Source organism: Castor canadensis, chromosome 5, assembly GCF_047511655.1.
Source record: "Castor canadensis chromosome 5, mCasCan1.hap1v2, whole genome shotgun sequence".
In the NCBI taxonomy this organism is placed as follows: Eukaryota; Metazoa; Chordata; class Mammalia; order Rodentia; family Castoridae; genus Castor; species Castor canadensis.
The window spans coordinates 174,469,832-174,496,770 of NC_133390.1; the positions used below are offsets into that span (position 1 = coordinate 174,469,832).

The 26,939-nt window shown below is 38.4% G+C and overlaps 1 protein-coding gene across 4 annotated transcripts in view; it reads left to right on the top strand.

Moving 5' to 3' along the window:
* Positions 1-26,939, top strand: part of Dok5 (docking protein 5) — a 143,888-nt gene that overhangs the window by 67,284 nt on the left and 49,665 nt on the right. For all 4 annotated transcript variants that reach the window (XM_020176797.2, XM_074075006.1, XM_074075005.1 and 1 more), the window contains exon 2: positions 4,537-4,644. In XM_020176797.2, the coding sequence (XP_020032386.1) occupies positions 4,537-4,644 (108 nt within the window). The remainder of the gene's footprint in view (positions 1-4,536; positions 4,645-26,939) is intronic.

Here is a 26,939-nt window from a genome sequence, read left to right on the forward strand (position 1 = left end):
CTTGAATTCTTACCAATGGCTCTTATAAACTTGCCTTCTTAAAGTTATTTAATCAGATGGTTAATTAGACTGTGATATTATGGCCAAAGGGGGATGGGGAAGGACTGCAGAAGAATGTAGATGACAACTATTAGATCTGGCTGTAATTTTCAGATCTTGGTTAAATATCTCTATATGTTTCCACTAAAAATAAGTAAACATTTTGCTGGCAGAGTGGCTAAAGTGGTAGAGAGTGCCTGCCTAGCAAGTGTGGGGCCCAGAGTTCAAACCCCTGGACTGCTGGGGAAAAAAATTATTGAACATTTTATTTTGGAGATAATTTTAGATTTAGATTCAGTTGTAAGAAATATTACACAAAGATTCTATATTCTTTTCCTACTTTCTCTGGTAGTAAAGTCTTCTAAAATGCAGTACAATATCATAAATAAGATATTAACATTGATGCAGTCAAGATAACAACAGTTTATTGCCATAAACATCCCTCTCGTTGACCCTGTATAGCCACACCCAGTTCGCTTCACCCTCCCTCCGCATCCCATTACGAAACTGCTACTTAGGTCCTTCCGCTCTACTCCGACAGAAATCAGAAGTAGATGAGAAATAGCTCTTCTAGTGTTGGCGGACATGGGCCTTGAGTATCAAATACTTATGGACTGGGCTGACAGATTCAGAGAATTATAGCTCCAAGGCCTGACAACTAGAAGCTTATGGCTCCAGGCTTTAGAGACCAGATCACAGCTCTAGGTGTTGGAGGGTTTTTACTCTGGGCTTTGACTACCAGTGGCCAGGCTCTCGGTAGCTGCTGGGATCCTCAGCTCTTAGCAGCAGTCTGTGCCAGCTAGTGTTACAGCTTCCAAACCATAGGTTTGGGACCCACGGGTCCTAACAGCAGCTAGTGTCACAATTCTCAAGTTTCAGGTGTTGGGATCCTAGCCTCTTACAGTGACTAAGGTCACAGCTCTTGAGCCTAGGTTATTGGGACACCTGCAGTTTCCCTTTCTCACCTTCTCTATATTTCTGCTATCCCTCATCTCTGCTGCTCTGCTCCCCATTATTTATGTTCCCAGCTGCTCTCTGGAACTCTTCAGCCTCTCTCTTGTTGCTTCTTTTGTGACCGCTCTGCTGCTAGTTCTGCTGTTTCCTCTTTATGATACCAGCCCAGCCAGCTCTACCAAAAGCTGGCTATTATAAAGACCAAAAGCAGGCCGAAAAGACCACGCAAGAGAAACCTTTCCGTGAGCTTAACGTTGCAACATTAGGGGCAGCACGGGGGGTGTCTTGGACTGACTTAAAAAGTGAGCCTAACAGCCTGCTATACCCAGAAAGGGAGAGGGTGAGAAGGGTGTTTGTACAAATCACAGGACTTCTGTTAGGCCCCCTGGGGGATATACACCCCTGCTGGCTTGAGTAAAAATGGCTGCAAGAGTTCACCAAGGCTTATGATGGCAAAAAGTCCTGTGCAGGCTGTTTGCAAGTCATGGCTGGGACAGTGCCTCTGGAGCAGGAGTTGTGCTCCAGAAGGGAGTGATTGTGGTTGCATTGTAGCTTCCTCAAGGTGTCCATGGAGTGTTCCAAGGAGCCAGCCTGCCATGAATGCAATCTGACCTGCTGCCAACAAAGGGGTTCCTTGGCTAACAGTCAGTGCGCTAAGACTCAGGACACCTGGGCACCAAGGGAAGGGACTAACAACGATCAATTAGGGAGTCAAATTGCCAGACCTACAACATCTTAGCTTAATTAAAGGAAAGATAAACATTAAGAGAGATGCTTACAAACAAAGGTCTATCATATCATTAACATTAATGATGCATTAATGGTATTTAACAGTGCTCTACTCTTAACCTTGGAGAGAATTGGGTCATTTTATTTATCCTGTAACCTCCAACAACCACTGATCTGACTCCTACTTTATACTTTTGTCATGTCAAAAATGCTAGATCAGGCTGAGGATACAGTTCAGTGGTAGAGTATTTGCTTAGAATGCATGAGGCCCTGGGTTCAGTCCCTAGCACTGTAAAACTAATATGTTGGGTTCGGCTTTTTTTTTTTTTTAATTCAGAGTAATTCTCTGGAGATTCATTCAAATTGTCGTGCATGGGATACTACACCTAAGTAGTACTGCTAAGTAGTATTGCATGGGACGGATGTACCACGCTTGTTTAACCATGCACCTGTGGAAGGAATAGAGGTTGTTCCTAAGTTTTGGCTTTTATGAGTAAAGCTGCAATGAATACTCACGTTCAGATTTTTTTTAATGTGGAGATATAAGTTTGCATTTCTGTGTGATGAATTCCTGAGTGTGCAACTGCTGGTCATATGTTGCTTGTGTGGTGTTCAAAGAAAATGCCACTTGTTTTTCAGCGTGATTGTATCATTTTACATTTCCACCAGCAAGGTGTGGGTTGACCAGTTTTTCCACATCCTTGTTAGCATTTGGTGGCAATATTGTTATTTTTAGCACGTGTTATTTCAGCCAATCTGATGGGTATGTTGTGATGCCTCCTTGTAGCTTTAATTTACTTTTCCCTTATTGGTAATGGTGTTGGCGTATTTTCATGTTCCTCTTTGGTGAAATGTCTGATCATGTCTCTCGTTCATTTGGTTTTACCCTTTAAAATTGGATTGTTTTGTGACCATTGAGATTTGAGAGTTAGTTATCTATTCCAGATACCAGTCCTTTGTCTGATATGGTTTGCAAATATTTCTGCCAGTTTAGAGCTTGTCTTTGCATCCTCTTACCAAGGTTTTACATGTAACAAAGGTCTTTAATTTTGATAAGATCCAAAAGTCTTCCTCATACGGATTGTGCTCTTGATGTGAAGTCTAAGCACTCTTTACCCAGACCATGATTTCACACATTTTCTTTTCTTTTCCTAGTAATCTTATCTTTTAGTTTGTATATATGACAATTTTCAGTTACTTTATGTTTAGGGTGGGTATTTTAACTTCCAAGTCAATGTAGGTTTCTTTTTCCCTCTTCTTTCCATTTTTTTTTTTTTTTTGCCTATGGCTGTCTAGTTGCACTAGCAATTTATAGAAAAAGTTTTGTTTTTGAGAGTGACCTTTACTGAAAAGGTGATATTCCACCACTGAGTTGCCTCTCCACCCCACCTCCATGTTTTTATATCCTTTACTGGACTCTAGAACTATGCAAGATGAAAGCCAATCGAATTGCTTTGACTTAATACCTCCGGGTGTTTAAGAACTAGCCTCTGATTTAATTACAATACAAACTTTTATTAAGCAAAACAAAAAATGACCTTCTAAAGCCTGTTCCCCTGACCCAGAGAAACACTGCTAGTGTTTTGGTATGTTTTCTTTGTCTTTTTTTAATGCATTTTTAATACAGTAGTGATTACAACATAAAGTGTTCTATCCTGTTTCCTCTCATAACATGGCATGAACGCTTTTCCCATGTCATTAGAAATTCTTTTTGGAAATTATTTCAAGAAGCTACTGATGTTAACCTATTGCTAGATAACACATGTATTATAGATCAAGTGTACTTCACAATAAAAGCATTACATATGCTATCTGTACTACTGTAGTTTTATATCATAACTACCTATGTCATATAGTAGATGTATGAATATTTTAGATGTGTATTATATATATATATATATATACTACATTACATCTTTACTCTATTTATGGATACCATATTTCCTATACATAACAGCTACTTATATTGCCCTGTACATCAATAACACGTTGTATTAGGTATTGCAGAAATATTGTAATTTACTTTGTCACTCCTGATTGTTGAAAACTGAGTAGTTTCTAATTCTCATTATTATAAAACATACTTGTAACATTTTAGTATACATTCAGTGGGATCAGGCACATCTAACATACTGTATTCAGAGCTAAACTTCAAGGAAGAGTATACTCATTTTTTTAACCACCCCAAACAAGAAGATTAATGTATGTTAGGTTACTGGGATGGAAGAGTAACAGGGGATTTATTAATCATTGCTGACAAGTTGCTGCAAACCTTAATTCCACACCATTTATCAGGTATTGATAGAATTGCAAGAGGCTTTTTAAATAAACTGTGCATGAATGACCGAAAGGTTTATGTAACTTTCTTTCTTTGTAGGGGTCTATGATACACAAGGGCTCTCTCATTTTAGACTGGCAGTGAGATCTCCAGAATATCACTAAGCCCATGATTTTCATATCTCACTGCATTTGAAATTACAGCATGTGTCATGAATAAACATTCATGTTATTTGTATTGATTTGAGATTTTTAGCTCTAAGACTTTTTCTGAAATATGCCTAGTGATAATTGTTACCAATATGAAGAAATATCCCTTGAAATACTTATTTTTTTTGATTCCAGTAATTGTCTGGTCATATAGTTTGGCCATTGTGGAAACAGTTTTGGTTTCTTAAATTTTATTTTCCCAAAGCAGTATTATATTTCTGGCTTGTGAATATTTTACAGGTGAAAACATCAAAAAGTAAATGTTTATATACAAGTGTCAGTAACTGGTCAGCGGAGATGCTGAGCTGTCTTTGTGTTTCCTTCCAGATTTATCAGCGATGCTGGTTAGTATTCAAGAAAGCTTCCAGCAAGGGTCCAAAAAGACTGGAGAAATTTTCTGACGAACGTGCTGCGTATTTTAGATGTTATCATAAGGTAAGACTCCATTACTGCAGCATTGAGAATCAATTTAGTCAGAGGTAGCTTGAACTCATTGTTTGTTTGTTTTTTGGCAGTATTGGGGTTTGAACTCAGGGCCTCCTTACCACTTGAGCCATGCCTCCAGACCTTTTTGCTTTTGTTTGTTTTTAGATAGGTTATTGTGCTTTTTGCCTGGGCTAACCTTGGACTGTGAGCCTCTTACCTGAGCCTCCCAAGTAGCTGGGATTATAGACATGTGCCATTGTGCCTGGCCCTGGACTGGTAGCTAACAGACAGTAGACACTGGTATAAATAAGTAAATAAGTAAATAAATATTATTAATAGGGAAAAGGATACATAATAGTTTTTTTTTTATATGACATCTTTTATTTAGTTTACCAACAGAAATCTGAGGCATATAAAAGTCAGGAAAGAAATTTTGATTTGAAGGGCAAACACAACAAGGGGATTGGACTTTGAGCACATGATAAAAGCGAGAGCACACAAGGGAGGGGTGAGGATAGGTAAGACACCTAAAAAATTAGTTAGCATTTGTTGCCCTTAACGCAGAGAAACTAAAGCAATACCTTAAAGCAACTGAGGCCAATAGGAAAAGGGGACCAGGAACTAGAGAAAAGGTTAGATCAAAAAGAATTAACCTAGAAGGTAACACCCACGCACAGGAAATCAATGTGAGTCAATGCCCTGTATAGCTATCCTTATCTCAACCAGCAAAAACCCTTGTTCCTTCCTATTATTGCTTATACTCTCTCTACAACAAAATTAGAAATAAGGGCAAAATAGTTTCTGCTGGGTATTGAGGGGGGGGAGCGGGAGGGAGCGGAGTGGGTGGTAAGGGAGGGGGTGGGGGCAGGGGGGAGAAATGACCCAAGCCTTGTATGCACATAGGAATAATAAAAAAAAAGTAATAAAATAAAAAAAAAAGAAATTTTGATTTGGAGGAAACAGGATGCAGAATCGTGCCAGCAAAAAAAACCCCAAAAAGCCAGAACTGAAAAGTTTTAGGGCAGATTCAAATGTAAAATCAAAATGGATTGAAAAATTCTGCCTTGAGTGTAAAAAGTACCGAAAGGTTGGGGACAAACTCACACTATTTCAGATTTCTACCTGCTGGCTTTGGAATTTAATATGCAAATCTTTGGGGAGCATGGTAAGCCATATTCTCTTTCATCTGTAATGATCATTTACCAAAGTTCAAAGCATTAGAGCTGAAGAATTATCTACATTAAGCCTCCAGCCCTTGATGAGTGGCCGAGTCTATTCATTCTGTTCATGCTTGTTCCTCTTTCAGATCTGATGTATTTAGTATTAATCTCTTGGGAGTATAGAAAAAGCTGGAGTCATTCTGAGATGTGCAGTTTTTATCTCAATGCTGTGCAATTCATGAATCTTGATAATAAAATACTGAGCTTATAAGCAGTGCACCGTGATCAGATTTCAGAGTTGATTCTAAGATAAATAAAGCAATTTCCAGAAGAGATGAGGAGATGGACATGGTGCCATTTAGACACAGATGGCATGGCATGAATGGACACACCTGTCTGGTAGGAAATCTGTAACATTTGTGAGAGCACATTTCAGTGTTCGAGATTTTGTCTTAAAAATGCCAGCTTTGCATGTTGAAATCTTTTTAGAAGTTTTAACATAAAAAAAAAATTTAAATTGCTACATTCTTCCCTGAGAATGTGGCTAAAGGGAATGTCAGGCAAAAATTGGAAAATAAATACATGAATAATGCACAAGCAGAATGATCCATTTCTTTACCTCCTATGTGAAGTGTTCCTTCAAGCCCCCCCGAGCTGTCAGAGATGGCTATGAATTTGATTAGCTGTAATTGCAGCAGCATTAGGACTCCAGTGGCTTTAAATACAGTTCCCAACCTTCTTGTTGAACATGAACTCCCTCTTTTCTATCAGGAAGTAAAGTTGCTCACACTAACCAGAGGAATGGAGGGTTTCCTTACATAGCTTTACTTTGGGGATGGAAAATAATTGGGACAAAATCTAAGTAAAAGGAAGACTGGCTTCTGATTTTTGACCAAGAAAAATGTCGTGGTGGGAAGTACACAGACCTGGATTTGGGAAACTCGGTTGTAATCCTGGCTGCATCCCTGCATGTGCCTGTTGAGCTGCTTGTCTTAATGTACAGGTGATTTCTAAGGCATGTCACATCTTAGCTTCCTATATCAGGGGGACAATTCCAACAAGTTCTCTAGTACAGCATTTCCCAAAATGTATACTAAAGATGGTGGCAAAAGAGTTTTGTGATTAGCAAGGTTATATGGTCAAAGACATCCAGGAGCTGAAACACTGATGATCCCATCCTTGAGATCCATAGTCCACTGCACCTTATCACAGGCTCTGGAAAATTCTACACACAAAAATCTGAGGAATGTTGAGCTAGCATTTCCAAAATTGATTGGGTCTGGAATTTTTTTTCATTTTTTTTGAATAATGTGTTCCACAGAACAAATAAATGTAATTCTATGGACAACCATCTGGAATATGCTGTGTTTATGACTTCTTTAATTATTGAATTATTATTGCTGTTTCAACAGTAAACAGCTAGGGATGGTTGTTCCAGCTTCATTAAAATCCTGGGGTTAACCTGTATGTGAGGTAACATACTTTATGAATATATTTGGAAAGTGGAAGACCCTCTAACTACAGGGAATAATTGGCATAATTATTTTTGTCATTTTGCCAAACCCCTTTAGGCTTATTGGTTCTGTCATTCTGTCCTTTCCTTAGAGAATAATTCTTTCTTGTGTCTTTCAAAGTCAGTGCTAGACTTTGTTCTTGGTTTCTGGGAAAAAGAAAAAAAAAAGTTTCTCTAGGTTCCTAGAGAAATTATTTCTCTGGAATTTCTGACAACCCATCTCTCTCTCTCTCATGTGTATGTGTATGTGTATCAGAACTTTTTCAGTACTAATGACTTCTTCCTTTTTTGCTTCGTTTTTTCTCCTCTAAAATATTTCCTCTTCTGATGTAGTTGTCTGCAATATGTGTTTTCACAATCTTAAAACATCCATAGCCTTTTCTTTAGATGCTCAAATGTCCACTTTGGAGTCATCCCCTACTTGTGTAAGAAACTACCCATCAAGTCATGGTCTGCAAGAGGACAAGATGCTTCATATTTCCATAAATTAAATTACAACTTTGCAATGATGCTTTCTCCATATGGTAAAGTGGTAAATGCTCCCATACTGATGATTCTAAGGCACAGGCAGAGTGAGTGGATAGAGGAGATTGACTGTGATACAGAAAACCTTCCTTTTCCCCATTTACATATTTTTCTTGGTCCAGAAGTACGAGGTCCAAAACCCTCCTGAAACGTTCAGAACAGAAGTAACGTTTTCCTGACTAAGCTTGGCTCCTTTCTACGGTTCCCTGTCTTGTTGTATGGCACTGAGATCCAGTCTGTTATATAAGGCAGAGGGCAAGGAGTCCCCTCTTCTTTATTTCCTCCCGTGTCCAGTCCAATGCCGGGTTTGCATGCACTCTTTCTCATGCATGGACGCTCTTCCTTTCTTGGTCCATGTGGCAACAATTTATCATCCTTCAAAATCTCCACTTTGTCTTCACTTTCCCTGTGACTTTTCTTTGCCACTCTGAGTTAGCTCATCTACCAGGACTGTTTTCGTGGATGCCCTGGTTACACTGGAAGCCATGATTTATTTTCATGATGAAGGCAGATCCTGCTGAGTTGGTACTAACCCAGTTGTCACATCCTTCTTCCGGAAATGTGTGTCTGAGTTTTAGGTGGACTCAAAGCTATCCAATGTAAAGACCCCTATGTGGTGAAGTGTGGTCATGTGACTGAATCCTGGCCTCGGGGGGATAAGCAGGGAAGATGCCATCCTCCTTCATTTCTTTCCTGCTGATTAGAAAATAGGTGACCGCCATCTTGGTCCAGGATACTGTAAAGTCCATGGATTCAGGATGGTGCATAAATGGGCTATGTCATGTAAAGAAAGCCTAGAGCTTGGTGTCCAGGCTGGTCTGTGCTCGTTGACACCATAGAACCAGGTCTATCTTGTACTACCTATCTCTAGATTTCTTTTATCAGATAGTAATAAACTTCAATCTTGTTTAAGCTTATATAATTTTGATTTTCTCTCATCTACAGCAGAACCTAATCCTAACTATTAGAGACAAAACAAGAGCTCCTCATCCTCCAAAGCACTCTAGGTGAGGAATTCTGTCAGTCAGGACAGAGACATAATTGCTCTCTGTTGGATTGTGAATTCTTTGAAGATAAGAACTGTGTTTATTCATCTTTCGTCCTAAGGTCCCAGTACAGTGTGTGGCACCAAAGTGGAAGCTTTGTACCTCAAGGACACTTGGGAAATGGTTTGTTCCCTCCTCACACTAATAGCACAAAGTGGAAACGTTAAGCAGACCTTTGGTATTTTGAGAATAAAAAGACTGTACATCATATGTGAAACTCTGTCATCTAAACTTGTGCAAGTTCTGTCTTACATGCACAGTATGGTCTAATAACAGACAACTTCATCGTATTTATATATCTGTTTACACTTCCATAATCCATGTAAAACATACACAAGGGGATTACAAAAATCAAATGATATCAAAGAGCTTATAGTGAAAAGTCCCTGGTTATTTCATCCTTCTCTTCCTGTTGTGGAATTTATCTACTATTTTAGAATGTGTAAATTATAAATGAAACTGCCATCATACTGTATTTGTGATGAATCTGACCTCTTATTTTATTTCAGCTATTTATATTAGTTTACCTGTACACATACGCTGTGATGGAAAACATCACAAACACTTGAGCTGTCATAAGACTTTCATCAGTCACACATATTCTCCATGAAATACTATTTTAGTCAAGAACACCACTGAATCAGCCAAGGATGAATTTGTTCTCTGTGCCTCCTCTTATAGGAGTTGCCTACTTGTGATTCAAAAACTGTGTATATTTATATATCGGATGACAGGTTTCCAGGAGGACACACAGAAGAAAAACAGGGAGAAGGAATAAACATACCAGGTAATGTAGCCAAGGTTAGAACAGGATTGGAGGTAGGGTCAACCCCATGATGTTGCCAACATTGGACCATATGTCACCTGTAAGGTGCAAGGATTTCAAAGATATGTGGTTGAAATATATTTTTAAATATCTTTGTTATCACTCTGAGAATTATACCAAAATTTGCTGCCATTATCATGGACTCCAAAGCCTTGCACGGTTCTGCTTAGCACATGGCTCAGACAATATCTGATGTCACTTGCCACCCTTCTGCACTGGACTTCACTCGCTCGTCCCCTCTCAGCTGCTTATCTTGCTATTCCTTCAGTCAATAAAGCTTTCCTCATGGTATCTTCTCCTTTGGATACTGACTTAAATGTCATTGCCTTGCAACAGCCTTATTTGAACATGGTCCACCCAAATCACATTTCCCTTCTCTTCCCTTCCCTTTTCCATTCCCTTTCCTTCTCCATTCCCTTTCCTTCTCCATTCCTTTCCCTTTTCTTTTGTGGTATTTGTGACAGTAACTAATGGTAGAACTTAGGACCCTGTGCTTACAGCAAGCACTCTATTATTTGAGCCATTCTGTAGTTCCTTTTACTATTTTTAATTTGTTTTTCAGATAGGCTCTCAAGGTAAGTGTGCCAGGACTGGTCTTGCACTGAGATCCTCCTACCTTTACCTCCCAAGTGACTAGAATTATCAGCTTTTGCCACCACACTTGGCCTCCAAAACACATTTCTCTAGTATGTTAAATTCATAGTCTTACTACTTAAAAATTTTCTCTTTTACTCCTGTTCTAGGAGCATGTATTTTTAGTGGTGTATATTAAATTGTACATGGTAAGGGATTCCATCATGATATTTCCATACATGCAAATAATATCTTTGATCATATTCACCCCTCTATGTCTCTCTCTTATCCCCCTCTTAATTTTGTTGATGTTCTCTTTATGAATGTTTACTTTTATGGATCAACTTAGTGTCAATTTGAAGAGCTTTTTCATTGGCTTTTGATCTGTGTTTTCCCTTTTATTTCCTAAAACAATGTAGTGTAAGGTGTACATTTAAATCCGTGATTTGCTTTAAGTTTTATTGTTGTATAAGGTATGAGATTTAGTTTGAGTTTCATTCTTATTTACTTGTGATTTAACAACTGTCCTAGTGCCATTTGTTGAAAAGGGTATTGCTTCCCACATGGAATCGGCTTTTTCATCTTCATCAGAAATAATTTAGGCATATTTGTGTGCTTCTATTTTTGGATTCTCTGTTCTTCCATTGATCTTCATATCTATCTGCCTGCTAGTATCATTCTCTCTTCATTGCTATAGCTCTATAGTAATCCTTGATATTGAGTAGAGTGATTCATTCCACTTTATCCTACTTTTCAAGGTTGTTTTAGTCATTCTTGTACCTGTGCCTTTTATAAAATTTAAAAATCAGCTTCTGTATGTTTCTAAAATCCTTTGTTGGGATTTTGGGGAACATTATATTAAACCTATAAATCAAATTGAGGGAGAACTAACATCTTTCCTATGTTAAGCCAGTCCAAGAATAGGGTATGATTCTGTAATTTATTTCATCAGCATCTTTTAATATTCATCTCTCACACCCTGCACATGTTTTGTTAAGTTTATATCTGATTAGTTTATTTAATTTGTATTGAATTTAAAGTATTTTTGAATGAAGTACTTAACTTGCAAAAAATACCTCTTTTTGGCCTTTAGTCTGAAGGCCAAAAATCATTTACTAATCCTTATGTATGATTAGTTGTTCTTGCATTTTGGTTAAGGATTCAGGTTTCTGAGGGCTTGTGGAAATTTAATCTGCTTAGTTTGATGCCAGACTATTAGTTTGTTTGACTTACAGTTTTAACTTATATTTTTATATTAATATAACAAAATAAAAACTAAACAATCTTTACGTATAAATTTCATTAATCACAGATGCCTTTATTTCTTACGTTAAGTTCTTACTTTTTCCTTACACGAATTTCTTACTGACATACATATCTAGGGTTCAATCTCTCTGGTTCACATGTGTGTGTCAGTGTGTGTGTGTAACACTTGAATGTAACCCAAGTGCAAAGAGAAGCTCTCTTAAATGATGCCAAAAGAAAAAAAGTGTCTTTTCTCCAGACACTGGGAGAAATCATAGACTGTTATTAGCTAATGGAGTCACTACTCACAAAGTTTTATTGGAAAGCCTAAAAAATCCACTTAGCTTAACTATTTTGCAGATTTCTTCTTCTTTTATCTCTTCAAAGAATAAAACTCACACATGTTCCATAAAACAAATTTAAACAATTCTGAAATGTATGTAATAAGATAAGAAAAAAATATGATGTTGGGCCATAGTTGCTGTCTTTGGGAAAAGAATAGTAATAGCTGATAAATCCTTTTCAGACTCTTTCCTTTGCCTACAAAAATAGAAACATATTCTCATGCATATAAGGATTATACTTTTAGAACAGAACTGAAGTAATTAATTAGATATATTTAAGGAGCCCATAAATCCAGGTTTCCCCAGCACACTCCTGGAGAGCCTGTGGTTTGTGCATTGATTTTACTGGCAATTCCTTTGACATCTAAAATATTCTGGCATAAGAAATAAATTATATGGTCACACCAATTTTACTAGTCCCTCTCCCCCACCATATTTTGACTATAATTCTCGGGTGATGATTAGTGGCTATACCTCATTGATTTAATGACTCTATAATATTCTTTACTATAAATGTACTGCTGTCTCTGTAAGCATACCTGAATTGACAAAGGGGCTTGCCACGTTTTATTGACATAAATTCTGTTATAGTCAAGAACTTGTGCAGATGGTAGTCTTAGAAGTGAGACTGTCAGTAACACCCTGAAACTTTCTGTTCCCATTGCAGATTGTTTGTGGAAAGTTTGTTCAGAATCACACCCATCGAGAGCTTATGAAAGTGCCCCTCAGGCCAGATTCCATTCTATAAGTTTCAGATGTAATCTTTTCTGTTTATACACCTGAACAAAGAAAGACACAATGCACAAATGGATTAATTCAGTTATTTCACACGTACAAATAAAGATCCACCCATAAGGGAGACAGTCCAAATTTAAAACTCATGTGGTATTTGTCCAGTTTATTTTAAGTGACCAAGGGCGTGTAGATATTTTGGGAAGGAGTGAAACCACTTAATATAGGGGTTGGGATCTGACTGTCTAGACTGGTTCTTTTAAGGAATCTTTTTAGAAAATGCTGGCTTAAACTGCTGTGTTCAAGTGTTCTGAGAGACGACGTGTTTATGCAATGTTCTGTGCTCAAAACTTGTCTTTCCTTGTTTGCTTGTCTCTAACTATTGATCTTTATCTTTAACTCATTCTTGCTTTTCTAGAGAAAACAATATGAAACAATTAAAAGTTTTGGAATATATTATACAATTAAAATGGAAAAATTTGCATGAGTATTCTGAAATTTTAAACACAACAATTATGTAATAATAACAAACATAATTTAATTGGCTATTTTTTAATATTGCAGAAAGCATTGCAGATGCAGAAATGGATTGTGTTCATATGACTTTTATTTTTAAGACAACCTATGAAAGTAAAAGGGCCTGTGCCTCTTCCTTTTCAGTAGGATAATGGCTTTAATTTTTTTTTAAAGAATGAAGTAATTTGAAGCTTGTGCAGAGCTGTGCAATTTGCATACACAAAGTGAATTGTTCACTTAATTCATTTGCTCCCACAAGGGAAAAAATAATTAGAATACAGCCTACAAAAGCAAGGCAGAAAATTGCCTTTAGGTAGCAGTCTCATTCTCACATGTAAACATAAATAAATCACTGTTCGTAAATCACCATCAACAGGAGAACGCAAGAAACTGGAGATGAAATCTGCTTTCCTAAATGGCTCCGAACTGCAGCACACGAGGGGTATGCCTCATGTCCCCACACACTGCCCATGACCTGTGTGATTCTGACAGGAACGCTCCAGTTTCTCTAGGGAATGTGCTCTCTCAAATCCCATTGTCATCTTCCTTTGGAACACCTAGATGAAACTTCAGGTCTCTCCATCTACTACAAAATGATCCATTTGGAAAATTGAATTTTGTAATTTGCAGTTGTTTACCAAGTCTTTCAGGCAAAACTTATTAGTAGCAAATTAAGCTTTCAAAGTATGACCACTTTTGTTTATTGCTGGCTGTTAAATATTTATTTCAATGAATGCTACATTTATGATGAACATGACATCTGGAGTATAGCTTTCAAACTGACAAATTACTTTGCTGTCTATTTTTGGAAATTCTTAATTGAATGACATGTGTAAAGATGAATCAGAAATTTAGGAGTTGGTTATTTTTTTCCTTTAATGGAACCAAGATACTTTGTTTATTTGGTACTCAGAAAGCTAGATACCAGGAACCGCACAGACAGTTGATAATTCCTAAATTCCTTCCTTCCCAAGTGAAAGTATTAATCACTTATTGGCCAGTTCTCTGCTGGGCTCCCCCAACCTCATTTCTTGATCTCAGGTCCTGTTCCCGTTATCTGTAAGGGTAAGATGACTATCTCTGACTTTCTCCAGACACTGTCGGCATGGACAGTGAGTGACCCTTCCAATAGTTGCATGCTGCAGTACTCCTGTCCACTACATACCAGTAGCTTCGAAAAGCATCTTCAGACATTGCCAAAACTTTCCCCAGATTGAGAACTACTAGCTTGTGGAATAACCTTTGCAAAGCACCACCCCACTTGCCTCCATTTCAATGGAGTCATTGGTAATGGTATCGATAAAACTGCCATGTGTAGCTGAAGGGAGGGTGGGAGTGAGCTAGTGCATTTGGAGAGGAAGTGTTTCCAGGTGGAAAAGAGCAAGTACAAAGTCCCTGTGCGGGGAGTGCATTTGTTCAGTGGGACAGAAAAGACTCCATAAATGAGAAAATTTAAAGCTGAGATAAAGTTGGGTGTTTAAGATGATGAAGTCCATTGCTTGTTGGCTTTACTAAATGATGGCCTCTAGTAAGGTCACTTGAATAATGAGGCTGAGTTTACAGACAGGTGAGTAAGCACGCTCAAAGTCCCAAGGAACTGCCCTCCAGACACACAGAACTTTAGTGTGCAGCTCTGTTTCTTCCCATGATAGAGAGCCATTTCTCTGAGAGGAACTCAGAGTGTGTGGGAAGAAAACACACAGTTGGAACTTATCTTGATACGACTGCAGGAATCAGAGTTTTTTCAGAATGACTTTTAGGCAGTGCCATCCAACATAATCACCCACTGGAGCCAAAAAGCACACCACCAACAAGGTAGCCTTCTGTCATTTCCTGCATTGCTCCAGGAAAGGTGAGCTGGACCGCCCTCACCATCTGCCCAGAGTGTCTGCTGAAGGGAAGATGCTGCGATTCGGGGGATGACTTGAGCGCTCTGCTCATGATGGAACACAAGTGCCCCCAAATGACTTAAGAAGCAAAGCTTCACCTATCTCCCTTATCAGTAGGTCCTAGAAATGTAACCTAAATGGACCCTCATATCCACCTGTGCTTGGTTTTCTTCCCATCCTAAATAAGCGTACTTAGAACTTGCAGTTGTGCTAATGGCTAGCTGGCAGCATCTACTGACATGCCCAGATGATGGCTATGTGAATGCCAGTGGCATGGGTCCCTCCCTGAGCAGGCTACCTGAGAGTACAACAGCTCACCTGTGGACAAATCTAAATTGGACACGGAGAATAGGATGCCCAGGTGTTTACGGACAGTGTGGTGGGCATTTCTATCAGCTAAACTAAGCATACAGAGTGCATTCTAGAGAATGGAACCTGCTCACCCTATTGAAAGCAGTGGCTATGCATTGTTCGAAATTAAAAATTAATTATTACTAATGGCTCTAAATAATAATTGGGATCTGTGTTTCCAAAGCAAGTTGATAAAAAGTAGTGTGAATGTGGCAATGATAGATATGTGGGTTTAGGTTAAAAACCAGAAGGATCTGGCTAGCACGTAGAGTGCCTCAAGTGGAAAGAGTGCCTGCCTAGCAAGTGTGAGACCCTGAGGGGGCTTTCTGTGGACACTAAGAGTATTTGCTGGAATGTGGTTGAAGAACAGGGTGCTCCCTGTTGCCAAAGCATCACAAGTTCCAATTATAAATAGGAAAATTGGTATCTTTTTGAAGAGGGAAATGGCAGCTACCTCCCCATGATCAATCTGAGTCTCACTAATGAAAGGACCATCTGACATTGTGGTTGCCACGCTTGGCTACAGTCACTGCATCCAAGGATTCAGCCATCAATGACTGGAAATAGTAGGAAACATTACATTGCTGTGTACTGTGCAGTTAGGCCTATAAAGGCTGTGTCTGTACTGAACATGTGCAGACTTACTTCCTTTTCTTTTTCTCTTCTTTGCGGTACTGGGGCTTGAACTCAGGGCCTTCACCTTGAGCCACTCCACCAGCCCTATTTTTGTGAAGGGTGTTTTAAGATAGGGTGTCACGCACTATTTGTCCTGGCTGGCTTCAAATTGCAATCCCCTTGATCTGTACCTCCTGAGAAACTAGGATTGCAGGCGTGAGCCACCGGTGCCTGGCCTTACTTCCTTTTCTCACTCCCTAAACAATACTATGCAACGTTTGCATAGCATTTACATTGTATTAGGAATTACAAATCCTCTAGAGGTGATTAAAGCATATGAAAGGATGTGTGTAGATTTCATGCCAGTGCTACATTATCATGCATAAGGGACTTGAACCTCTGTAGATTTTGGTGTTCATGTAGTCCTGGATCCAATTCCCTATAGATGCTGAGGGATGACTGCATTCACCTCCAGAGGGGATGCAGTGTGAAATCCACTGCATCTTTTACAATGTATTAACAAAACTGTTTATCTGCATCTCACCTAAACTTTTATTTATATATCTATCTATCTATTTACTTACTGAGGTACTGGGTTTGGAACCCAGAGCTTTGTGCATGCTAGGTTAGTGCTCTACCACTGAGCTCCATCCCTAGCTCTTCATCTCCACTTTTGGACATAGCTTCCATTCTAAAAGTGTGGGGGCACCATGGGAAAAACAGACAAATGTAGACCATGGAACATCCTACAAGAACATAGGCATGATCTTTTCTAAAGGAAAGCATCATTTACAAATGCAGGGGGCTCTTCCAGAGTAAAAGAGGCCCAGCGAACAAGAGGAAACGCAATGCACATATCCTTGGATCCTGGGCTGGAGTGATGTGGGTGGGTGTGGACATGGCTCTATAAAACTGTTTTGGAGATTTTCAGGGAACTTTGTACATGGGATATAAATGAAATAATACAAGGAGTTTTGCCTGTTTTCTTAGCTGTAAGATGGTGGTGAATCTTGCTGTTTGTAAGAAATATTTGCTGAAGTTGTAGAAATGTTTTACATGAAGACTTATAGTTTACATTCAAATACTTCAGCCAAAACCAAATGTTAATGCACAGACACAAAAAACCCAAGTACTTGTTGTGTTTGCATAGGAAGACAGACATAAAGCAAATAAAAATCAAGATGGAAAGTGCTAATAATCCTGTATAGACAGAGGATACGTTGCTGCTTATTGATTTATTCTTTCAGCCTTTCTGTGTTTGAAAATCTTCAAAGTAAAATTGTGGAGAAGAAAATCATACAGACAAAATTCCTGGAGAAAAGACTAATAAGCTAAAGACAAAGAAAACATTTTTTTAAATGGAGCATTAAAGGATTTAGAAAGACTAAAACATGAGTGAGATATTTCCCAAAATGTCAGTCATAATATATTTTTTTTGAGACAGGGTCTCACTATATATCCCAGGCTAACCTTGAACTCTCTATGCAGCCCAGGCTGGCCCTGAAATTGCAATCTTCCTGCAGCTGCTTCTGGCACAATAATTAATTTAGATAGATTTAACCTCTGTAGCAAAAATAATTAATAGGTCAGGTATACATGAAATAATCTAGCTATATGTTTTTTATAATCAGTTACAGGTTTCTATAAGACATACTTCTAAAATTAAAGCAAATAAAAATTTAAAAATAAAATGTTCATTCACCTAATGGAATACTAAACAGAAAACAATTTAATATATTCAAAACATGGATGAATCTTATAAACATGATGTTGGATGAAATAATACAGACACTGAAAAATGCATATGGTGTTATATGGTATGATCCCATTTACATAAAATTTTTAAGAAGACTGACTTAACTAATGGTAGTGGACAGTACTGACCAGGAAGAGGTGGTATTAGCTGAAGGTGTTTTTATACACTGATTTGGGTGGTGGTCACAAAGGTGTTGTACACATCATGGGACTGTCGCCTGGAGATTTCTGTTCTTTCCTGAATGTGTTTGGTCCACAAGACCTGTGCTGGGACTGTCAGGCAGGATTTTACTTCCAAAGTAGCTTGGGCTGCAAAGCAGTGGTGCTGTGTATCCACATCAAAGAGAGTGGTTTAAAGAGTGGTTTAAGGACATTTTAAAGTTCAAGTAGGAAATTTGATCTTAGTCTGCCTTCTTTTTTTATTTTTTTGTGGGACTGGGCTTTGAATGCTGAGCTTCATGCTTTGCAAAGTTGTGGCTGCTTGAGCCACGTCTCCAGTCCATTTTGCTCTGATTGTTTTGGAGATGGGGGTCTCACAAATTATTTATTCAGGCTGGCCTCAAACTGTGATCCTCCCAATCTCACTCTCCCAAGTAACTAAGATTATACAGACATGAATCACTGACACCTGACTGGGACTGCTTTCTTTTGAACTGACAGATACATTCTCCTTATTTAGAAATTAAGATTTACATTCTTTGTTTTCCCATTCTGAGTGATACATCTTTAAGGATGAAACTTATAATTCATGGAAATACCTTTTAAGATAGTGTCTATTAAAGATCTTGAATCTTCAGTTTTATTCATTTTTCATGTATACATTCAGCCACTTGTTATTGTTTGTTTTCTAAGGAGTACATGCTATGGAGTATAGAATTAGGAAAAACATCACCACTTATAATAAACTCAAAGTTCTAGGTTTACGAGTAGCCCCACCTCTCCTTTTTATCTGTGAGATCATAATTAGGTTACTTCTTTGATTCTCACTTTTTTCATCTGGGTAATTTGTTTAGTAGGAGTACCAGAGAAGATGCATCATCCACAGAATTTAGTATCTTGTTGTAATCACTCAGTGTGCTGTGGTTGATTGACATGAGGGCCTTCCTTCTGAGAAGTTCATGTGTAAGTGACTTTTGGGATGGGGAGTAGGGTTGGATCTCTTTCTTCATTTAATTAAAGTAGCTGCACTTATGTATGTTTGTATATTACAGAAGATTTCCTTTGAGAAATTAAACAAAAATGATTCAACTGCTAAAGGAGAACTGATAACCAGTGTTGTAGTAGAGTTCCTTGATTATTGTATATTTGGGTAGTAAATCTGGCCTCCTAAAACAAGAAGCAATATTGTTATACAATATTGATTTGAGATTTGAGAGAAAAATTCCATGAAAATTCTTGGCAAAAAGGAAATCAAACAGAGGGTGTATTAGCCAACATCTGCTGAGGCAGTAATTCCAATGTCTTGGTAGCTTACAGCAACTCGATTTTACCTCTTGCTCTTCATCTCTTACATGAGGGCGGTCCAACTTGGCTATGGGTGCATGGAGGGCAGTTGGAGTAGATTGACTCAGCTGAGATTCACATATCTGCTGAGAGCTTCGGGAAGAAGGGGGTGAATGTTGTTCTTGTGGAGGATGGAAACTCAAGAAGGGAGGAGCTATCTAATGACATATGCATTTAAAGTGTTTTCTTGAACATGGCTCAGCTCATACTATTTTGGCCAAAGCAAGTTGTATGGCCAAGTCCAAAGTCAACCGGTAAGGGAACAAATCATTATGGATAAATAATTCAGTCTATGACAGAAAACAAAGCTGGCTGTGAGCTGCAGTATTTAGCTTCGGTTTGATTCAAACACTTCCACATCTTACAGAGATTTTTTTTATCAAGTCCTATCTTTTCCCTATCTTTTCTGGGCTTCAGGCTCAGAAGTATACTTTATGCATAAGTAAATTTCTTAATGAGACATCATCTTCATTTGCCAACTGAATTTCCAAGGAGCCACTATCTTCTGTGAATTCTTAGACCATGGTAATTTCTGTAATGAATGACCCCAGGATATCCAAAATTACATTAAATATGAAGCTCTACTATGTTGGACTTTTTAAAGTAAACAATCAATTTCTGGAGAAAATCAAGCATTTCAGAGGTCCTAATATTGACATTTTCAGTAAACCATATAGACGTTTCTGGTCTTCTTTTATAGATACTAACTCCATTTCCAGAGAAAGCCTCTGGAGCTAGTAATTTAAAACATGTTCTGGAAAAAGAAAAGAATGCTGAGTGGTTGAAGGGGTCATATAATTACATCAAACAACCAGATGGGCAGCAGCCCAGAAAATAAATAGAAGTTATTTTAATTGTCTAACTTGACCTGTTATTGTTTTAATATGGAGATTAACAAAAAAAGTAGGTAAAAATACTTATACTCAGTTTATTTACCCTTACAAATCACAAAGTTGGACTCGCCTTTCTTTTCTGCTGTAAAAATTCTGAAAGAAATGAAATTAGTAACTGACTCTCATATTCTCTCTCCTTATGGCAGACCTTTTGTCCATTAAGCCATAATTCTCAGAGATATTTCATGACGCTGGAAATGCTTTGTCGTCTTTTTTCACTTGGAAATATATTGTGAAATGGGTTAAAGAGGCACAAAGAAAACAAATGGCCCTATTCACGTTGGTGACCTTTGGGGTATCAGTGGGAACCAAATCTTTGCCAGGTTTCTACTGTAATCTACCAGGCTTCTGCCAGGCAAATGAGATTTTATGATCTTATTGATTATCCCTTGGGCTGTTGACTCAGTAGGTACTTAAATGCAAAGAAAGTCAATTTCATAATAGTAGAATTAGATTAGTGGTAATAGATTTATAATGCTCGCTCTAATGTCTAGTCATTTTCCTTTTCTTAATTTTTCTCATCAGTATTACCTCTACTTTTATTTACTTAATATTATGCTTAAATGAACTTAGATTTTTTTGTTTTAATAAATTCACTGTAAGAGAAAACATTTTTACCTAATAGAAGCCAATAGTACTGGCAATGAATAAAAATAACATTGAAAAAGAAATATAATGAAAGAGAATAATATGAAATTATGGATATTTTTGCTGCCTTCTGGTAGTCTTTTTGAATTTGTATGTGGTAAAACACACACACACACACACACACACACACACACACACACACACACACATATCCTAATATAAACCCTTTTAACAAAGTTTTCTTACTCTTTCTGTGGTGCCAGGGATCAAACCCAGATCCTCACATGTGCTATGAAAGTCTGGAACCCAATCCCTGTCTTAACAAATTATAAATGTGCTGTACACTATTGTTAATGCAAATTCAGCAGATTTCCAGACCTTGTAAATTTTACATGACTGGGGCTCTGGACCCATTCAATAGCAACTCCCCATTCCCCCCTTCTCCCCTGGCAGCCACCCTACTTTCACGAGTTAGACTACCTTAGGTACCACGTGTGAGTGGAATCTTGGAGTATTGACCCTTCTGTGATGATCTCATTTCACATGAGATAATGTCCTCAAGGTGTCATATCATGTGATTTTCTTCTTTTCCAAGCTGAACAATGTCCTGTTTTATGGATTTATCATGTTTTCTCTATCTATCTGCCTGTTAATGGATGCCTCCTGGTTATTGTGAATAATGATGCCATGAACACAAAAATGAGAATGTCTTCAGGATCCTCTTTTCAGTTCTTCAATCCCAAAGTGGATTGGGTCTTATAAGAGTTCTATTTTAAATTTTTAGAGGAACCTCCACTCTGTCTTCCATAGTTCCTGTGACATTTTACATTCTCATAATTGGATCCACAGGGCCTTCATTATGTTTAGGTAATTCCTTTCTACTGTATTTTGTTTACTGGTTTATTATTATTAAAAAAGGATATTAGTTTTATTAATGCTCTTTTCAAATCATCTATTGACATGATTCTGTGATTTTTATTCTTTTTGAGTGGTACTGGCATTTGAACTTAGGACATCACACTTGCTAGGCAGGTGCTCTACCACTTGAACCACACTCTCGGCCCTTTTCACATTAGTTATTTTCTGAATAGAGTCTTGTGTTTATGCATGTCTCTAGCTGCAACTGTGATCCTCCTATTAATGCTTCCTGTGTAGCTAGGATGACAGGTGCACACCACCACACCCAGATGGTTGAGATAGTCTTATAAGTGGTTCAGTTTTCTTTCTTTTTTTCCCTTTTGCTTCCATCAAAGTACTTCATTTTACTTTTTTGTTAGAAAGGGTGGTTTGGTGTTTTTGAGCTAGGATCTCAAATTCAGGCTAGGCAGGCCTGAATTCATGATCCCATAACATCAGCCTCCTGAGATTATAGACATATGCCACCAAGCCTGACTGAATTCAATTAAAAAAAAAAACCTTCTGACAATTTAATCACAATATGTCCTGGTTCATCCTAGATGGTGTTATTGGAATTCTTCTATGTGGATGTCCTTTTTCTTCCTTAGGTTGAGAGGTTTTGGCCATTATTTCTTTAAATAAACTTTTAGTCTTCTTTTCTTTCTCTTCTCAAATTTCCGTGATATGTATGGTGGCCTCTTTCATGGTGTCTCATAAGTCCAGTAGGCTTTCTTCTTTATGTTTCATTTTTCTCCTCTAACTTTAATTTCAAGTGGCCTACTGTTACGTTCATTAGTTCTTTCTTCTGTGATGAAGTCTGCTATTGAGCCTCATAGTGAATTTTTCATTTCAATTATTGTCTTCTTCAGCTTTGATGTTTTTATTCCCTTTTCTCTTTATTGGTGTTCTTACTTTCCTTATACATTGCTCCCCTGAGCTCTTGAACAAACTATGACATTCATTTTGGATTCTTTGTCAGGTAGTTCATATAACTCCATTTCTTTATCAATTTTTGGAGATTTATTTTGGTCCTTTGGGCCATATTTCCTTGTTTCATTATGAGCAACATTGTGTTGGAGATCAGCATATTTGAGAAAGCAATCACCTCTCCCAGTTTTTATGGACAGGTTTCATACAGGAAAAGACCTTCAAGCAGCCTACCTTGAAATTGTAGGGGCTTTTTAAACTTTTAGGTGGGTGTGTCTTCTCTGGACTTGTGCATGTAAATTCTCAACTTGAGACATTTGTCAATTTCTTTTTTTTTTCCCTGTAATCTTTTGTTCTTTCTATTTCTGTCTGATATACTGTAGGTCCTCTGAAAATGTGACATACTACCCAGATTTCTTGCTCTCTAGACTTTGAGAGGATGCTGGGCACTTTAAGGGAGCTGAATTGGCATGATAGAACAAATCACTCCTGTTTTCCTCATGAAACTCTAAACATTTAACACATGTTTTGTTCTCCCCATTTCCCTCTCCAGTGGGGGAAACCAGGAGCTGGGAGTTTTCTCTTGAGCATCCTGTGCTGACAGTGAGGGAATGCCATGAATTTTCCCAACAGCTTCATTGTGAATGACTTCTGCATTCTGCTGAAGTCCAAGAGCCTCTTAGCTAGTTTCTAGATTTCTCATAAAGGGAATTGGCCTGAGTGTTGTTGAGTTTTGTTGCTGAGTGTTGTTGGTGTTTTCATTGGGATAAACAGGGTGTGGGGCTTCTTTCTTCACCATCTTCCTCGTTTCACCTCTGTTGTATCTTTTTACAAGAAATTTTATAAGTGCTAGAGGATATTTTCCTCATACAAGCAGATGTTACTAGACTGAAAAACAGAATATTTTTTCACGTTGTGAAATATTGCATTTGTATGCCACCTAAAATTAAAATGATCTCCTATGCAAAGCAAATCATCTTCCCTTTCCAACCCAAAATTTGAGATTCACTAGGATAGTGGGAAAGTCCTTGAATCAAAAGACCTGTGTTGGGAACTGCATCACACACACACACACACACACACACACACTGAGTCACTTTGCTTTTCTTATCTTATGTTCCATATCTAATGGGAGTAATTATACCTAGCTGAGTTATAATGAGAAGTAAACCAGGAAATGGGTGCACATTGGAAGCCTTAATAATTTGAATGGTTTTAACCAGATTTAAGGTAGTGTTATGTTAAGAGAAGATTGTTAGCAAATATATTATGGTTTCATAGTAGGAAAGACTGGATGGAAAATGAAGGCTGGTAAAATTGCCATGTTTCTGACTGGATTATTAGGACTACTCATGGTACTGCGGGGAGGGAAAGGACAGGGAACCTTTGAAAAGATCAGAACTTTCCTTCAGTGGCTCTCTGGGGAGATGCGGTCTTTGATGAGCCTGAACAGAATTCACTCAACAGCTATAGAGCATCCCCCACTGTCAGGTTTGGGAATGGCCTAAACTCCTCTCAGTATTTAAATCATGGCTGCTAACTGTCTTTTTACCTGTTCTACTGCTGGGATTGCTCAGTGTACTTTCCACTCCTGTCCAAGCTCCTGGGAGAGAGTCTTACTCTCCGGAGGCAGGACCATGATCGACAGCTGCGCCAGCAGTTCACACAATGAGATAGCAAGGTGTCAGGATGCTGGGACTCCACGAAGTGGACACAGAGTGGGGCCGACAATGGAGAATCCAAATAAGGTGAAAAAGTGTGATTTACCTGGAGTTCAGAGTGGGTCTATTTTTTTATCTGCAATAGAAGAATGAAATTCATTGCTATTGAGGTCCTGGAAGGAAAGGACCATCAAGAAATTCAAAGTGAAGGTCAACTGAAGGACTTTTGCCACTCACACAGTCCTGGCTGCCCATTCTCCTCGGGATGATTTTGAAGACTCGTTACAGTCACTTCCAAGGGTTAGGTACACATCTGTAGCCCCATTTCAAGTAACATAGATATTAAATAAGAATCTGAGACCTTACTGAAACCCACGTTTGCTTCAGAAGTGATTATTCTGGGAAAAATAGCTTCTTTGTATAAAAAGTTTTCTCATTGTAGAATGAAGCGATGGGGAAATTTACACATTTTTTACAAGCGCTTCATATGACTTTTAAAGATCTCTGCAAATGTTAGTTGTCATAACTATTATTTTAGCACATATGCTAAGGAAGTTTCTGTTAGTATAGATTGCAAGTCTTGAGAGTAAGGTGTGTGTGTGTGTGTTTGTGTGTGTATACACACGCAAGCATTCACTGAGGTGCAGCCCTGAGCTAGACAAGCAGACAGTTGCTTGGGTAGACAGACAGTCATCCTTTGACACATGCAGTCTTGTGTCTTGTGCCTGCCCTGTGAACACTCACTTGTTTCCCCTGAGCTGTGCGGGGGTGATGTTGCTCAGCTTATTACCAAAACCAATTTCCAAGATGGGTAATTGTGTTCTGACTCACACAATTCCCCCTACATTTCCTGACTGTTTCAGGTGACTTATGTCTTCCTCTTTGCCCTTAATGGATATGTAATGAAGTGACATATTTCAAAGTCAAGGCTGTGTTTCAGGCTAGTGAGAATTTCTCTTAAATAATGTCTCAGTAAAGGGTCGGCATAAAGCCTGGCGCACATGTGCCCTGCCCCTACCCTCAAGAGAGCCATGTGGAAAAGGAAAAGGTCTTCAAGTAGGAGCCCATTTTTTTCAGGGTTTAGATATCCTCTGTACTCAAGCTTTTTAGAGTTAGTTACTAGTATTGCAGACAGGGTAAGAACCCAGGCTTCAGGTCAGCATGCTTTGTTCACATTTTTTAGATGAAAACTTGGTTGTTTGACTTTAACCTTTCTTGGTTTCAGTTTCTCATTTGAAAAAATGCTGATAATAATAGCATCTATGTTCTTACTTTTATGAAGAGTAAATGAGACATAATGTAAAAATACCGAGCATGGTATGTGACATATGTACTGGCTCCTAGTGAGATTGTTTTCCATTGATGCAATTCATCGGGATGTCATTGCCAGGAGACTCAAGTCTAGCTGGGAACTGGAGAGATAAATGTATTTATTTTAACGATCCACAGTAAAGTAGAGCTTCATGTAGTCTGTGTGTGAGCACAGAAAAGGGGCTAATTAATTTACATTGAGATCAGAGCAAGTTTACCAGAGGAAGTAGTTCTCAAAGGTGTGTTTGTGGGTGAGTTTGGATTTTATTCATAGAGTTCTTGTGTATTTGCCGAGTTCCCACTATGTGACAGGCTTTTGGTGAGACTCAGAGAATACATGGTTAGCAAAATGTATACTATCCCTGTCCTCTGGGATTTTCTTTCCTGGCGCTAGATCAATAACTCTTATAGCCTTTGGAGAGTCATGAGGGAAAAACACAAGATGGCACTGGGTGGTAGAACCTCGAGACTGGTTAGTATTGGGTGGGGGTTTCCAATAAGGCCTCTGTGGGTAAATGAGACTTAAACTAAGACCTGTAAGGAATGAAGTAGAGAGAGTAGAGGTGGCTTTATGCTTGGGGAACCATAGTGCATTCTCGAGCTAAATAAAGTCCAGCTCAGCTGTGGGATGTAGAGAGCATGGGGAAAGTAACAGAGGGCATGCTGCTGAGGTTCTAGGGGAAGACACAGATGTTTTGGTGGCCATTTGGGCTACAGGATTTGGATTTCTGTCCCAAGAGCAATGAAAAGTCTTGAAGTATTAGGTTTTTGTGCATATACATTCCAAAATCAGACTTATGTTTTGAAAAGATCATCTGCACAGTGAATTGCTGGGAATTAAAGTGGAAGTAGGGAGACCAATGAGTAGTTTTGGCAAGATGGTAGTGGCTTGTCTTGGGTTATTGGCATGAAAATAAACAAATAGACAAAGTCCACAGTTGTACCTGGTGAGCCCTGATGGCCCTGGCATGGGTGGAGGATGAGATGTGCTGCTGAGACCTTGGCAATTGTGGGGTGAACTGGTTTCTGAGGTGTGATATTTCATGCTTAGTAATTTGTATTTATACTATACGAAAGACCATCCGGGAAATGAACTAATCAGATTAGTGTGTGCATGGAGGATCTTTCTTTCTCCTCCCACTGATTTCTTGAGCCAGGTACTTATTGAATTTAGGGTAACAGATGGGAGAGATAGTCCAGCATCACTACAGGCAAAGATGGATGGGAGGCAGATTCTTTCGTATAACAGCACAAAAGAAATATATTAAGGGGAGGTTAAACTTGTCAGTGAAGAAAGCTTATTTATCTTGTAAAATACTTGTCCTGAAGCCACCTTCGCCTTCTTTCTGGCAGGACACCGACACAAGTTTACTAGTCTCCAGAGCAGCAGACAGGATTGTCATTGTGGAACACAATGACTCAACACCCATTATG